At 36.4% G+C, this 13,607-nt stretch overlaps 1 protein-coding gene across 3 annotated transcripts in view; it reads left to right on the top strand.

Annotated features, from left to right (window-relative positions):
• KIDINS220 (kinase D interacting substrate 220) overlaps positions 1-13,068 on the top strand; it is an 80,726-nt gene extending 67,658 nt beyond the window's left edge. For all 3 annotated transcript variants that reach the window (XM_082305620.1, XM_082305619.1, XM_082305621.1), the window contains 4 exons: positions 4,501-4,647; positions 6,451-6,549; positions 7,692-7,940; positions 10,716-13,068. In XM_082305620.1, the coding sequence (XP_082161746.1) occupies positions 4,501-4,647; positions 6,451-6,549; positions 7,692-7,940; positions 10,716-11,987 (1,767 nt within the window). In that variant the 3' untranslated portion in view covers positions 11,988-13,068. The remainder of the gene's footprint in view (positions 1-4,500; positions 4,648-6,450; positions 6,550-7,691; positions 7,941-10,715) is intronic.
• The last annotated feature ends 539 nt before the right edge of the window (positions 13,069-13,607 follow it).

Genomic DNA, 13,607 nt, shown 5'->3' with positions numbered 1-13,607 from the left:
CTTCGGGAGTGTCAGGTTTTTTTTACACAGATCATCATTGCTACTCATTGCATATTACATGATCTAGTTGAGGCCCTGTCGTTGTCAGTCTGACACTGGAGTTGACCGAGTTTGGAAATTTCAGATCCTAATCATTAGTCTTGTAAAATCAGTGTAAGTCTAGCTTAGCTTAGTGGAAATCAGAAATACTTTGAGAGCAGTCATCCTGTATCAATAGTTTGACTTCTGCGACCTTCTATATTTGGATTCTGTGGCTGATGATAAAACTTGTCTATCTCAGACTGTAGTTTACTGTTCTTTACTGAATGGACCAAAACATAGGTGTCAAACCGGTAAGTTTACCAATACCATCTATGTAGTTGTATCAATGTGAAGGTGCATTGCAAATTTTAGGGTATCACTTTAAATCACTAATGAAAATAGGCTTGACTTAAGATGTCAACCTTTGCACATCTGTGATGGAGGCAAACGTGCATTTCTGCTGACTTCACTATACAAATGGTTATTTCTGACAGGAACTGCAGAAACTTCTAGAGTGCTCTTCTGAAGAGTTTATCGTTGGATTGTAGTGTTACCGATATCTGTTCATAGTATCCCCTATTATGTCAGAAATCAAACTAGCATTAGCAGTGGTTATCTCTCATAAACTTAATCATGTGCTTTAGTTTACATTGTTAATTGTGACTTGTTAGGATGCAGCTTGTTGCAATATAATTACTTTGTTTAAATACATTTTTCATACTGCATTGAATATATAATACCTTAAGAGGTAGTGTGTGTGCTTTGAATGAGAACTAACATGGCCCAGAGCATGTAGTGTAGATAAACATACAATAATTTCATTAAGAAACTGGAAGTGCTTTTCAAAAGTTTGAGCATGAATGACAGTGTGTGGCATGGGAATTTTCTTATATGGATTTTCCAGGTGCTTTTATATAGCATTTTTGTGCTTTGAATATTTGTTCTTAAACCTTTTCAGTTCTGTGGGTGGCGGTGGTTTGCCTTTTTTTGGGGGGGGGGGGTGTGCTTAGATACAAGGTTTTAAAGGTATTTGAGATACACTGGTGGTATAATGTGATCTTGAAATGGCAGGAGAATATTTGGTTAAAAGCAGGATTTTTCATTAGAAACATAAGGTAAAACTTGTATGCTAACAAAATAGAGCAAGCGTTGCTTTTTTACAAGTACAAAACCGAGTAGTCTGCTCATAGGAAAATAGTATTTGTATAGCATATACTAAATGTATACTCTGAAGGTCTGTCTTAAAAGTTTCATCACATTATGAAAATATCCTGTTTCTGTCTTAACACTGATTTCCTCTGTTTACTTCAAAGCATGTCATCTGTGTGTTCAACCTTTCTGATGTTGCTTTAAGCTGTTGTTTCTTTTCATTCTGTTTTGTCCTTTTCTCAAAGCCGTGTAAGTCTGGGTTAAACAAAAACAGACAGGTACAGCCACTTTCTGTGAATTATCATTCACTTATTTCAGAGTCATTTCAGAAGCTATCATACTGGCGCTTCATGCTGGGCTGTCTGTAAACTAATGCTCATTACTAGCCTTGAGGTTTGTTTTGACAAGCTGCTTTTAGCTTTTGCATGGCAAATACTTTTCAGACTAATGTTCTCTAAGCATCTCTAACAAAACCACTAAGGCTGAAAAATGTGTCAGTTTAAGTACAGTTTTAATTCACTTACATGATGACAGTATCCCTAAAGCTATTACATTACTTATTCTTCGGAGAGTGCTTTTTATAAAGAATGATTTGGATTAATGTGCATCTATTTCAAACAGTTCACACTTTAACGAAAATAGTCTAAATATTTGAGCGCTTTTCCGTATTTTTTTTATACAGAGAAAGAAGAGTTTCTAAACTGACTCTTAATGCATGCAGAAAGAATGACTTGTTCTTGATTGTTAAAAAAATATTTTGATCTGAAGGAGAACTGTTAAATTAGAAGTGTTTAAAACTTTTCTTCATTTATTTGTAGATCTATCATAGATAATGTATTTAATACATTCAGAGAACAAAGGCAATTGCTTACACACATTGCTTAGGGATCATTTTCGTGCCACAGTGTAATTTTGGCTATAATAGTTTATTTTATTTTAATTGATAAGCTTTCTTTCAAAAAATAATTAAGATTTGAATTAACTTAATACCTTTTCTTTATGGATGTATTATCTAACTCATACCAATAGTAAATAGTGTGTTTATGGGGAAATAATAGACAAAACTGGTATTCTGAAGAAAAACTCAAAGTGTTTTTTTTTAAAGAGGAAAAACAGAGATGTACATAAAAGAAGTATACAATAAATAGTTTATGGATGTAGCTTCATCCTGTCCTCTTCATCAGTTTGATGATTGACTTATATCCTTAACATGATAAAGATTTTAGCTGTGCTAAAAATCAAACTAGATTAAGACCTAAATTTCCTCCTTTAGATGCCTAATATGGTAACTAATTAGGTATTGTAGGCACCTAATTAGGGAGACATCGCCGAATCTGGAAAGTAACTGTCTTGTCCTCAGAAGGAATACCAAGCCCCTAAGTCAGGTGCTGAGACTGTAGTAGTCTTACTACTTAATGCTTAATTTTTATACAATAATAATTATAATACCATAATGCTTCACTTTTATACAATAATTTAGGTAGACTACCTACTCAGAAAATGGGATGTATCTTTTGTTTGTTTAGTCTCCAGTTGACATCACGTTTTAAAAAAAAATATAAATGGTCAAAAGAACAAAGACTAGTGCCGCAGCTGTGTTTTCAGGCAAGTGTGCGAAGCACTAGGCTTAGATTCCCCACAGCCTCCTGTAGTGTTCTTGAGCAAAGTTGATAGTTTGCAGTTTTGAGTCCATTTCAGGCACATCCAGCAGAGAACTTTGGGGGAATTACATGTAATAGCATCTGAACTTTGAAGCTTAGAGTAGCATAGGTGGGGAGCGTGCCTACCTTCCCAGATCAGGATATCCCCAATAACTACGTTAGAGTAACTCTGAGCTTAAATGGTAGTAGATAATGGGTTTTTAGATTGCTGCCTTGGAATTAATAGTTCAGTAAATTCTTCTTAAATATCCTGGTTTAGATAATTCAGATACGGTTAATGCCATTCTCTGTGGTAATTCTTGGGTTTCATAAGCAATATTTGCATCTATTATTCTATATTAATTCTGAAAGATTAAATAACTTTTAAGTAACTAAATAAAGATGGGAAAAAAAGTAGAACTATAAAAACAGTCTTCATTGGTGATTTGAGGAATATAGTCAAACTTGATTAACTGAACTCTGGATAGTCAAAATGCACTTTTACATCCCAGGGTTTACACATGTGATGGTGATTTCTGAAGCTTTAGAAGCTCATTCGCATCCTCCCAAAATGAGCTTCATTTGGTGCATGGTCTGCAGGGCTGAAACCAAAACTTCATGTTCAGAAAAAGGGGAGGGTGCAACCTCCCTCCCAGGAGGAGGGCATACAAGTATTTTGTAACTGATAGAACTGGTTCTGATTTTGCTTTTAGGAATTTGGAATCACCAGCGTAACTGTTTAGAGCTTTGCACTTTGCTCCTCCTTAATGCACAGGTCCCCATCCAGGGAGAATGTAGGTTTTTTTGAGAACATATTGTCTTAGTGTACTGACTACCTGCAGATGCATTTGTTTTCTTTTTCCACACTGTCTGAAATGCCCAGAAGCTGGCAACATTAACAGGACAACTTCTGTGTTACAGATCTGAGTTGTGAATAACTTCTGCCTAAAGCTTGCCAAAGTTCAAGATATATGAAGCATCATCATAGTGTCTTGGAGGGCAGTGGCAGTGGTGCTCTGTGTTTCTGTACTGTGGTACACAGCCCCTTGGCTGATCTTGCATAAATGGAGGTGAAGGAACCTCTGGAAAATGGACAGACGTTGCTAAAATTACCCAATGAATCCAAGTATTTGAGGAGTTATGTTTTAGGTCATCTTTGTCTGATACTAAACCAGGAGTTTTTAAGACAGGACAGTCTAAGTTGTGTCTGAATTATTGGGAACCGCCCCCCCCCCCCCCCCCCCCCCCCACACACACACACACATACACACAAACAAATAAACACCCCCCCCCCACCCCCGCAAACCAAAACAAAACCTAAACCAAACTAACTACTAAAATCAGGGGGAAACTCTGAGTAAAGGTGCATTTGAAATTGATTAATTCTTACTTAATATTTCTGATTTTTATGTTGCTCTTCTTAAACAGCATTATTTAAGAGAGTTCTTTTCTCACGTAGGCAGGGCTCAAGATGCTGTGTTTTTTTCCTCTTATAAATACCTATAATAAATGTTTCCCAATATATAGATATTCTGATAGTAATTAAAAATGCCTGGGCATTCTTATTCTCATCTCTTAATTTTAAAATCTAGCTGAACACAGCTTGATTTGTGTTAGTGTATATTGTGAAATTCTGGGTGTACTGAGTATTTGAACAAATCTTACGTGCACATTTTCTCACTTCTTACAGGGAGCAGGAGCAGGCACAGGATCGACCACAGGAGTAGCACATGTGTCTCTGAGCACAATGAGTGTGGAAGCTGTGTGTGAGAAGCTAAAGCAGATAGATGGTCTGGACCAGAGCATGCTACCTCAGTACTCTGCAACTATAAGAAAGGTATCAGCTGAATTTCATTAATGTATTTAGTACCTAAACGTGGAGATACGCAAGGAAAAGGAAATACTTAGTTGCCTATTTTCTTGAAAATGTTTATTGAAACACACCAAATGTCAAAACAACATCCTAACTCCTATGCATGCTACGTTTGGAGGACATTTTAATACAAGCATATATTTTTCGGAGAAAATGCTCTCCTTCAAAAAGGAAAAACAGACTCAGAAATATAAATGCTGGTGAGTGGTTATTTTGAGAAAAGAAGCAAGAAAAATGTTTTCAAAATTGCCATGTGTAGATAAATAGGGTTGGAAATGTGTTCTATATCTAGGTAGCAACATCCCCCCCCCCCCCCCCCCCCGAGAAATTGGCACATCTCTTCTGTTGTAAATGAGTGGTGAAGATGGTTCCATTTCTCTCTTATCACATTCCACATCTATTTGCTTCAGAAAAAGGCCACTGTACATTTTTCTGTTACTACTCTCTTCTCTGAGACGTTAGCACAGAATCATTTTTGTCTTCATTACTTTTTTTCACCATTCTGTGTACTCCTTTTACAAACAAAGAAGGGAAAAATATGAAGGTTGTCATTAGTGAATGTTTTTGCTGAGGTCGCTTTGTCCCGGTACCTATCATATCTTAAAAAATACAGGGAGGATGTTGATTCAAGGATTAAGAGACAGGTTTATCATAGGAAGCTTCAGCAATGTTGCTTAAAGCAAGAAGTAGGATGTCAGATTGCAGCTCATTAAGTGTAGCTGCAAAAAAATTCAGTTGCTTCAGTGGCTCTAGAGTGCTAAAAGAATGTGCTCATCAGTTATCTCTAATGAGATTCCTCTTATTTATATTCTTGCATTTCTTACTACAAGTGATATAATGTAAAAAGGAAGAATGAAAATGGCTCAGGCTGGTCTTTTTCCTGGTTTGATTAAGACCATCTGCTGGAATTTGGGAACAAAACCATTGAGATCCCTCAGACTGAGCAGAGCTCTCAACTTGGGTCTTCCAGTTTGTGGCTACTCTCCTAAGACACGGTTCCTCTTTTACGTTCTGTCCATCCACTGATACATGGTATAAAGAGAAATACCTCTCATTCTTACATAATGAAAATGGTTCTGTATTGAATTTGGTGCCGTTGGAAGTTAAGCACTATATAAACGTGCCTAACGTAAGGAATCACCTTCCTGGAATATAGATGGTGTTTAGGCACTTCTTCTGTGTTGATCTCTGAATGATGATGAAAATTGTGAAGAAGTCTAGTCTTCTATCCCTGGGTGTTTTGATGATGGGAGGAATGTAAGCCTGTATTTATGCAGGGAGGGAACTTAATGGAGGTGGTACTTGGTCTTAGATGCCTCAAACCAGGGGTCAGGTGATGCCTGGGACTTCATTGGCTGATTATATTCGGATACTTGGGTGTCTGCAGTCCATTTGTGTTCTGAGTCTGAGAAATCTAGGCAAATGAATGTGGTTTATTGTCTGTTAAATTTTCTACCACTGGTGTGTTGTTTCCATATGTCTGTTTCTAGAACACAGTCATATTGCCTTTCATACACACATTTTTGATGAGTTTAATTTTTTTTTTTTTCATAACACATAGGTGGTTCTTGTTCATCAGCAATCATCAATAAATATTCTTTTATAAAAACACATGTTTATTATATAGGATTGGACTTAAGAGTGATGTTGAGGAATTTCACTAGTAGTCCACATCAATACATCTGATTTTAATTACCTTTTTAGTCCGTTACTGTCATACCATAAGTCTTGTATCAGTAATTACATTATTTAGTTTTATTGTTTTAGGCAAATATAAATGGCCGTGTCTTGGCTCAGTGCAACATCGATGAACTGAAAAAAGAAATGAATATGAATTTTGGTGACTGGCACCTGTTCAGGAGCATGGTAAGACTTTCTCTTCAGTATTCAGGTCATCATAAATTAGCCTTTTGGACCTTATCTTTTTTTCTTCCCTGTTGCTTTCTTGTTATCATCATCTTTAAGATGATAAGTATCGTCTTAAAACATGCATGCATTTATTATTTTATTACTTCATTTTTTTGTCTTGAGCACTTTAATGAAGAACTGGTTGCCTATGGATTTGCATCTTAATTGACTGTGAACTCTGAAGTTTTGCCTCCTCTTTTTGTAAGATCTGTTTTTCCTGTATAGGTTCCCTTTTCCTTTTTTAAATTTGCCTATTTAAATGAAATTGCTAGAACTTAATTCGCCTCTGTCCTTCTATTAAAAGTTAGTCAGGGAGTTCAAAGTATATTGGTGTGAGGAAGTGGACAGCCAGGCTGTTAGAGATGCATGGCACGCAATTGCATGAGCATGATTTTTAAAGAAACTTAAGCTAAAAATCAAGCCAATGAGATAAATGTACAATATTCGATTGACACATACTTACATAATGCAAGAATGCTGCACTGCATACTATTATTGAAGCACATATATAGATACCTAATTTCCCCCATTTCCCTCCTCCTGGTTTGAGAGTAAATGACAGTTTTACAGTGGGGGTTATGCATCACAGAGAACTGTGTTTTCTCTTAAGTATTTTTAGTATATTGCCAGTTTTCTTTCTGAAAATAACAGTATGTCTCTCAACTGCTAAATCAGTCTTGAAAACACTGAGAATTACAAGATGAGATTTATTGTTAGATTCAGGTTGATTAAGCTATAAAATGGAAGTGTTTGGTTTTTCTTCTAAATTTGTAATTTATCACTTATCTGGTTTTACAAGAATTTAAGTGTTTTGTGGCATACGAGTTCTTTTAAGGGTCTGAGCAGTAATAAGAATAATGTGTAAATACAAAAAAAATCTTAAATATTAAAATGTGATTTGCAGTGAAGATAATGAATGCACTAGATCTGTGAACAGATTTTTCTTCATCCTTTTCCGTGATCACAACCACATACATATGCTGGTACACTCTTACAGTTGTGTATTCTTTGTTCCTATTTTTAATAGAATTCTCTAACAATTTTGAGAACTACTTCTATTTATTTAATTACATCTATACTGTCTCTTTTTGTGTGTTAAGATACTTGAAATGAGAAATTCAGAAAATCAGGCTGTTCAGGAAGATCCTCGTGGAACAACTGAGCATGTTGCCACTGCGATTCCTCATAGTGAACTTATTCGTCGTCCTGGGCATAACACTGAGTTGCCTCACACTGAGCTTACAGGTCTTTCTGGTCAAGCTCCCTATACACTTAACTTCAGCTTTGAAGAACTCAACACAATTGGTCTTGATGAAGCTCCTCCACGCCATAGTAACTTAAGTTGGCAGGTATTTAATAGAGAAATGTATTCTGCTTGCTTACCTGTATGATAAAGGGTTTTTTCCATTCTTGGATACAGACAAGTCAAGAAATAAATCTACTGGGACCGTTGAGATACTTTCAGTTCTCAGTCTTGGCAAAGACCAGTTTTGCAGAGATGTAAACTCTAACCACACTCTCTGAGTCAAAGTCTTTAGTCTTTGCCATCTGAAAACTATTCATCTGTTCTAGTAATCACCCTTCAAGAGAAAAAAATCAAATCTGTCATGCTTTTCTCATCTAGCTTGGAGCAGCATTCTGCAAGATTTCTGTTTATCGTAGTATTCAGGCTTTGTGTATGAAATATTTTAACTCTGTGCTAGCCAGATGTTATGCTATTCAAAGGATTACAGATACATTTATTAGGTTTTTTTTACACAGACAACTACAGCGCTCCGTGACATCAGTTCTGACAGTGCGTAATCTATTCATAGACTCCAGAGCTGACATCCTTCTCTAACTACGGTTTCTGCCATAGGTTACAGTCAATTTTCTTCCCTATCATACGAAATCACCGGAAGCGTGTGGTTTTCCCTTGTCCTTTTTAAGAAATAAGACAAATCAGTTGGTATCTAAATAGTGATTAGATTTAAAAAACAAAACAAAACCTGAAACCAAACATTTAGCAGCTTTTTTTCCATCTCTGGAAGTCTAAATCAGAAAATCTTGAAGGTGCATCGCAATAGGAAGACACCCCAAATTACTAGTTATAGGCGATATTTTTAATATTCAGAATTTTCACTGAAAAGAGATTTGGGATATATATCCCAGAGATAGATTTCTGTCCCAGATACCTCTGTGTGTGTGCATGTACACTTGTGTGTGTTTATAGGATCCTCATTACCCTTACTGCCTATTTCCAGCAACAGGGTATCAATGTATGTTTTTCCAAGCCAAAGTGGCATGACTCACATTTGTTGTGTTGTTTTTGTGTCAAAAGCTCAGAAAGAAGTACAAGAAAATATTTTTTAAAATGTTTTTTAAAATGCAAGTTTAAACAAATAGTGCTTCTGATGCCCATATAGTTATCTGAAGTTGAATCAAAAGAATAAGAAAGGTAGTTTGTCCTTAAGAAAACATTAGAATTTGTCTGTTGGAATTTTTAAAGTCAATACAGATTAAAAAAGAATATTGCTGGTTCTCTGTAAAAAGGAGTACTACTGGAAATGCACAAAAAAATCAAATATTTTTCTTTTTGGTGGGGAACCGTAGCTGCTGTGACTACAGATAAATAGGAGTGAATATGCATAAATTATCAAGTGTGAATATTTCTGAGATTCTTGCATTTTGCTTTAGGCATTGAATTGCTTAGGAGTCATGGCAGATAGAAGTCATATAAACACCGTTTTCCTTTAGTTAATCATGTTTAGTATGAAGTATTCTAGCGTATATACAACATTATTGATCTTACGAAAAGCTGTCAGTAGTCCTTGTTGAGTAATCTAGAGGGAATAACGGAATGGTAACCTGCAGATCTTGTATATGTTGCTTGCTGGGGGAATTAGGAGCATCTTCTGAGGAAGAAACAAACATGTTGGTTTGCATTGCATTCCAGTGCAGAACAAGAAAAAATGATTAACAGAAACAAGAAAGATAAGAAGGATGCATATAAGAGCAGGAAAAAGGGGAGGGGAGGGGAGGAGAAAAGAAAAACAGAGGGTGAGAAATGAAAGATGGACCAAGGGGGGATATTTATATGATTAAGCAACTCTGTTCTAAATCTGAAATTCATTCACAGTGTTTGAATCCACACATTAATTTTTCCTGCTTACATTTAGCTTGTTAAAATTACCCAAGCCCTTTTTGGTTGTTTTTTTTTTTAATAGTGTTTTCTAGTACAAGGTAGGTTTTTGAAACGTTGTTTGTTTTCAGTGTTGCCCCAAATAAGACGTAATACCTCAACAGTCTTTCAAAATCTCATCTCTTGCGTGCTGCAAAGTTGAGTAGGTTTTCTAAGTACTTACTGCTTAAGTCAATGCCTCAGCTCCAATGCACTGGGCATCGTACATCTTTTACTTGGTGGTAGTGAGCAGCCTATTATATGCATGACGAAGCCGTATGTTCAGCCACAATCCACTCCTTTGCTTTTGTTTAGCTCTGTGCTAGACCTTGGTTCTAACATTTAATACATGGCCTAGCATCCTATGCCTATGGAGTTCTCTGTGTGCACACTAAAAGAGAGCAGAGGTGGGGGCAAAGAGGAATATGTTTGTCCGAGAACTGATTTTTCTAAAATCAGCTATATGCAATGGTATTTTGCTGGGATATATGGACATATGTAGGATGAGGGTCTTTTAAAAATGTTTTTGAGAGATGTTCAGCATTTAGATGAACTCTTGCTGTCTTTCTGATGTAAAATGCTAATTTTGTAAATGTACAAAAATGTGTTAGAAAAGCCTATCTTGACATACAAATTCAATTGTTATAATTATATACTCAACAGAGTTAGCCTCAAATGCACTGGATAAAATGCTTGTTTTGTGGAAATCTTCCGTTACGGGGACCAACAATAAGAATACTTTGTAAGTTTAGTGAATGTGTGTGTGATTGCATATATATGATTATAGTAAGCATATTTTAATTATAGCATTGACAATTTCACTTGCATAATCTATTCACAGCAACAAAAAAGACATCATTTAAGCTCATACTTGATGCTTTACTTAATTTAAAAATATCAGTAAAAGTAAAAATAAATAGTTCATTTAACTGTTATCTCTTTCTTTTCTTTTTTTTTTTTCCAGTCACAAACTCGTAGAACTCCAAGTCTTTCAAGTCTTAACTCTCAAGATTCTAGTATTGAAATATCAAAGCTTACTGACAAGGTACAGGCAGAATACAGAGATGCATACAGAGAGTATATTGCTCAAATGTCACAGCTAGAAGGAGGTGCCAATTCTACTACAGTAAGTGGTAGGTCCTCCCCTCATAGCTCAAGTGCTTTCTATATGGGGCAGAGTACATCAGGGGGTTCCTTGCATTCCAGTGCAGAACAGGAGAAAGGAAAAGATGGTGAACAGAAACAAGATGATGGAAGAAAGTCCTTCTTGCTGAAGAGGAATGATGTTGTTGATTACAGTACTTCAGGTGTTTCTACTAATGATGCATCTCCTTTGGATCCTATTACTGAAGAAGATGAAAAATCTGATCAGTCTGGTTCCAAGCTTCTCCCAGGAAAGAAGTCTTCGGAAAGAACAAGTATTTTCCAGGCTGCAGATTTAAAGCTTAAGGGAGTTACTCTCCGGTATCAGAAACTTCCAAGTGATGAAGATGAGTCAGGAACTGAGGAATCAGATAATACTCCACTTCTTAAGGAAGGTAAAGATAAGAAAACAGATGGCAAAATAGAGAAGCAGCCCAAATCTCCAGAACATGGATCTGAACCTATTAGAACCTTCATCAAAGCAAAGGAGTATTTGACAGATGCCCTTTTGGATAAAAAAGATTCGTCGGACTCTGGTGTAAGATCCAACGAAAGTTCTCCGAATCATTCCCTCCATAATGAAGGAGGAGATGATTCACAGCTTGAAAAGGCAAATCTTATTGAGCTTGAAGATGACAGTCACAGTGGAAAGAGAGGAATTCCACACAGCCTTAGTGGCCTTCAAGATCCAGCTGTGGTTCGCATGTCTATTTGCTCAGAAGACAAGAAAAGCCCTTCTGAAAGCAGCTTGATAGCAAGTAGCCCAGAAGAGAACTGGCCAGCTTGCCAGAAAGTCTATAACTTAAATAGAACCCCTAGTACAGTAACCTTAAATAACAACAGTGCTCCAAACAATCGAGCTAATCAAAATTTTGAAGAAATACAAGGTATCAGAGATTCACCTCAAATTATCCTGCACCCTGGCTCAGGTTCCAATTCAACTGTGGTTCAGAATGAGAACCTGAAGAGTGTTCCTCACAAGCGGAGCCAGCGTTCAAGTTATACCAGGCTTTCAAAAGATTCATCAGAGCTCCACACTGTTACGGCCTCAGAAGGGGCTGGTTTTGGAGAAGAAAGAGAGAGTATCCTGTAAAAACCAGCCAGGTTAAAACAGAGTGTGCCCGTGAATTGTAGCTTGCTTGGAATTCTTTGTCAGTGTGTGGTAACATTAAGCTCTGTAGTTTATGCTTCAGTATTTTAATAGAAGGTCTAGATTATTTTCAGTCATTTTCTTGGCGAGAAGAAGTAATTTTTAAATGAACCAAATTACTTCAGACCTTCCCCACATATAAAAGCAGTACTTGTCAGCATGGAAAACCAGTTCTTTGTTAAGACACTGTGCAAAGGTTTGGTCAGGGACAGATGTTACAGAAGTAAGTATGGTTTAATTATTAAAATTATGATGTGATATTACTTTTCTGTTGGGATATGTATTACTTATCCCTTCTAAACATTCCAGTTAAGTCTGCATACTTGCAAGTAAAGACTCTTCATCTTTGCCACTTGATGTAAGAGATGCCAGAAGATTAAGTATCACAACCTGTGACACCCTTATCAAACTTTGAGTTAATTGGTGGATTAATGTGTGCAACATATATTACATATGTTGAAGTTTGAGTGTTAAGATACCTGTTTGGCTATATGTACACTTTTACTCTCTGTATGTTCAGTAATTGCTGTTGACTTTGTGAACTTTGGGTAGAGTGGTGATAAGGTTTGTAAGGAATGTTGTCTTGATATGTCATTGGAATTGGCAGTTATTTATAAGGTAATACCTTATCGTTGATTTAGTGGATCCATTATTTATTATAGGTACATAATTTTACAGTCACTGGTCTAAATAGATGCACCTGAGCTACATTAAAATATTGTAAGAATAAAGTATGAATGTGATGTCTGAACTTAAGGAGCATCTGTTGCTGTGCGTGATCTTTCCTTGGTACAGTGTTTATCATTTGGTTGTGAAAATTAAAATAAGCAGTGTTTGCCATTTTAAAAATAATGCATACTTTTTGGAATCTCGTCAGAGCTGTATGCCAGCTTCTTTATTTCTGAAGTGCAGTGTTTGAAGATTTGTATGTCATCTCAGTAAAGTACCTGAATGTTGTTGTAGCACATACTTGTACTGTCCAGTGAAATGCGCATGCTTTTGAGGAAAAATTGTTCAAACTAGACTCTGGTAGTACAAAGAGAATAAAAAATAAATTGGCATGTTGGGTTTGTGTCCAAATTTTTATTTATTGCGGTATTCTGTTTCTTCACTTGATAAAAATGTTACATCCATATTGTTTTGCTTAAAGTACTTCACGGATTTAATTAAAAAGAATGCATTAAACCAATATTGTTGTTAATACAATACTAAATAAGCATCAAGTATAAAAATATATTTGATAAACAGAATTGCCAAAGCAGACGTTTCTAAAGGCAGTGCTGTGAGCTGCGGAGATGCGGCCACCTCCCGCCAGTCCAGCGCAGCAGTCCTGCTGTTTGTGGCGGTTCACGGTTAACCTGCTGGTAGTTCTGCGCAGCTCTGTTTCTGTCCTAGTGCATTCCAGCCAGGTGCCTCCAGCCGAACCATGTGGTTGTGGCCTTCGTTATCCAAATCAAGAGGATGCTTTTCTATGTCAGAGTCAACAGAGAAAAACTGTCTTTATCTAGGCTCTATATTATTATCAGTACTTAAAGGACTGGAGACATGACCTGTACATTTTTG

The sequence above is a fragment of the Platalea leucorodia genome, assembly GCF_965183815.1.
Source record: "Platalea leucorodia genome assembly, chromosome: 3".
NCBI lineage: Eukaryota > Metazoa > Chordata > Aves > Pelecaniformes > Threskiornithidae > Platalea > Platalea leucorodia.
The sequence above is the reverse complement of the archived record's forward strand: the minus strand, read 5'-3'. Positions and strand labels throughout refer to the sequence as shown.